We start from the raw sequence: 1,923 nt of genomic DNA, 5'->3' as shown, positions 1-1,923 counted from the left end.
TGGTTTCACATTTCTCTCTTTCATTTTGTGAAGAAGTTCCACCACTTTTAAAGTCTCATTATTCTGCAAGAAACCAGACATAAGCGTATTGAAAGTGACCAAATTTGGCGCAACACCATTTTGCTCCATATCTGAGAAACATTTACTTGCCATTTCTAACTTTCCTTCCTTACAAAATCCATGCATTATAATGGTATATGTAATAACATCTGGAACAAAGCCATTACTATGTAATCTGTTGAACATTTCCCAAGCAATATTGAGTCTCCCTGTTTTGCACAACCCATTAATGAGACAATTGAAAGTTGTGATGTTAGGTTGAATGTTTCGATTTATTAAAGTATAGAACAGTTCAACAGCCTCCAAAACACAACCACTTTTGCAATACCCATCAACAAGAATATTATACGTAATTAAATTGGGAGGCACATTACTAAGTTGCATCTCACCAAATAGCTTTTTTGCATGTATGGCATTACCGTTCATAAAAAGGCCAGATAGCAAGGTGCTATAAGTAACAACTGTTGGCCTAACTCCCCTTAAAGTCATTTCCTTATAAAGATTCATAGCTTCATCAACTTTTCGATTCTTGCAATACCAATTGATCAGAGTATTGTAGTTAACTACATTAGGCATACATCCCTTCCTCAACATTGAAGCAAACAATTTCTTAGCATTACCAACTTTATTTGCCAAGCATAAACCATCCATCAAAATATTGTAGCTAAAAACATCAGGCTTACACCCCATACTTGCCATGGAATCAAATAGCCTTCTAGCATCATCAATTTGACCTGCCAAGCAAAAACCACTCAAAAGTGCGTTATAAGTTATTGTGTTGGGACAAACACCTCTATTAATCATTAGTTGGAACAACCCATTGGCTTCGTCCATCTTTCCATTGATACAGAGCTTATCAATTACCACGCTAAATGTCACCACATTAGGTTTTACACCTTCCTCCAACATCTCTATAAACAAAGTTTTAGCCTCCTCCCAATTAGATGTATTACACAAACCATAAATTAGAGTGGTGTAAGTAATCACGTCTGGATTAATGCCCTTGGTCTTCATTTCTGAAAACAGTTTCTTTGCCTTGTCTACTAACCCATATTTGCAAAGACCATCAATAATTGTATTATAGCAAACAATATTAGGCTTACAAATGACACCAAATTCACCATTCCCGTTATTCATTTCTTCAAACAACTGAAGGGCAACAGTGACATTACCAGTTCTACACAACCCAGTAATCAAAGTCCCAACTGTAACCACATCCGGTCTACAACCAACCGAAACCATTTTCCTAAAAAATTCAATGGCCTTCTTAATCTTGCCCGCCATACAAAGACCATTAATCAGCCTGTTAAAAGTCGAAGCGTTTGGGTAAAAACCCCTCCTTAAAATACTCCCAAGAACTACAAAACCATCAGAATCGCGTGCCATTTTGCTTAAGCATTCAATTAAAATATTCAAAATAATGAAATCCGGCAACAACCCAGCTGAAATGAATCTCGTGTACATCACAAGAAGTTGATCAAAATGTTTTTTCTTAACAAGTGCAGAAAACAAAATACAGAAGGAAGACATAGCAGGAGTTGGGTGCATATGAATCATATAATTGAAGGAATCAAAAGCATCATCAAGAGAAAAGTTACCTGACCTGCAGTTTGCACGAAGGAAATTATAAAGTTGAGAATGGTGCTTAAGAGTGGAGATGTGTTTGGGTGGTGATTTGGTGTGTTGATTTTCGGAAACTGAAGAAAGAATAGATGAAGATGAAAATCTAACATTGAAAGATGATTTTGAAGAAACAAGTGAAGTTTTAAGAAACATTTTCAGAGGACATTTGAAAAAAAAAACCCTAAATTTTTTTTTTTGAAACAAATCAGGTCGATTCGGGTTTATCAAAGCATGAACTAC

The 1,923-nt window shown here is 35.8% G+C and overlaps 1 protein-coding gene across 1 annotated transcript; it reads right to left on the bottom strand.

Moving 5' to 3' along the window:
- Window positions 1-23: 23 nt before the first annotated feature.
- LOC123229105 (pentatricopeptide repeat-containing protein At1g12300, mitochondrial-like) lies at window positions 24-1,649 on the bottom strand. The gene is made up of 2 exons (XM_044654689.1): window positions 450-1,649; window positions 24-63 (listed from the first exon to the last, which is right to left on the bottom strand). The coding sequence occupies exons 1-2, from the start codon at window positions 1,615-1,617 to the stop codon at window positions 59-61; spliced, it is 1,173 nt and encodes a 390-aa protein (XP_044510624.1). The 5' UTR covers window positions 1,618-1,649; the 3' UTR covers window positions 24-58.
- Between the last annotated feature and the right edge of the window lie 274 nt (window positions 1,650-1,923).

This window comes from Mangifera indica, chromosome 11, assembly GCF_011075055.1.
Source record: "Mangifera indica cultivar Alphonso chromosome 11, CATAS_Mindica_2.1, whole genome shotgun sequence".
Classification (NCBI taxonomy): domain Eukaryota; kingdom Viridiplantae; phylum Streptophyta; class Magnoliopsida; order Sapindales; family Anacardiaceae; genus Mangifera; species Mangifera indica.
The sequence above is the reverse complement of the archived record's forward strand: the minus strand, read 5'-3'. Positions and strand labels throughout refer to the sequence as shown.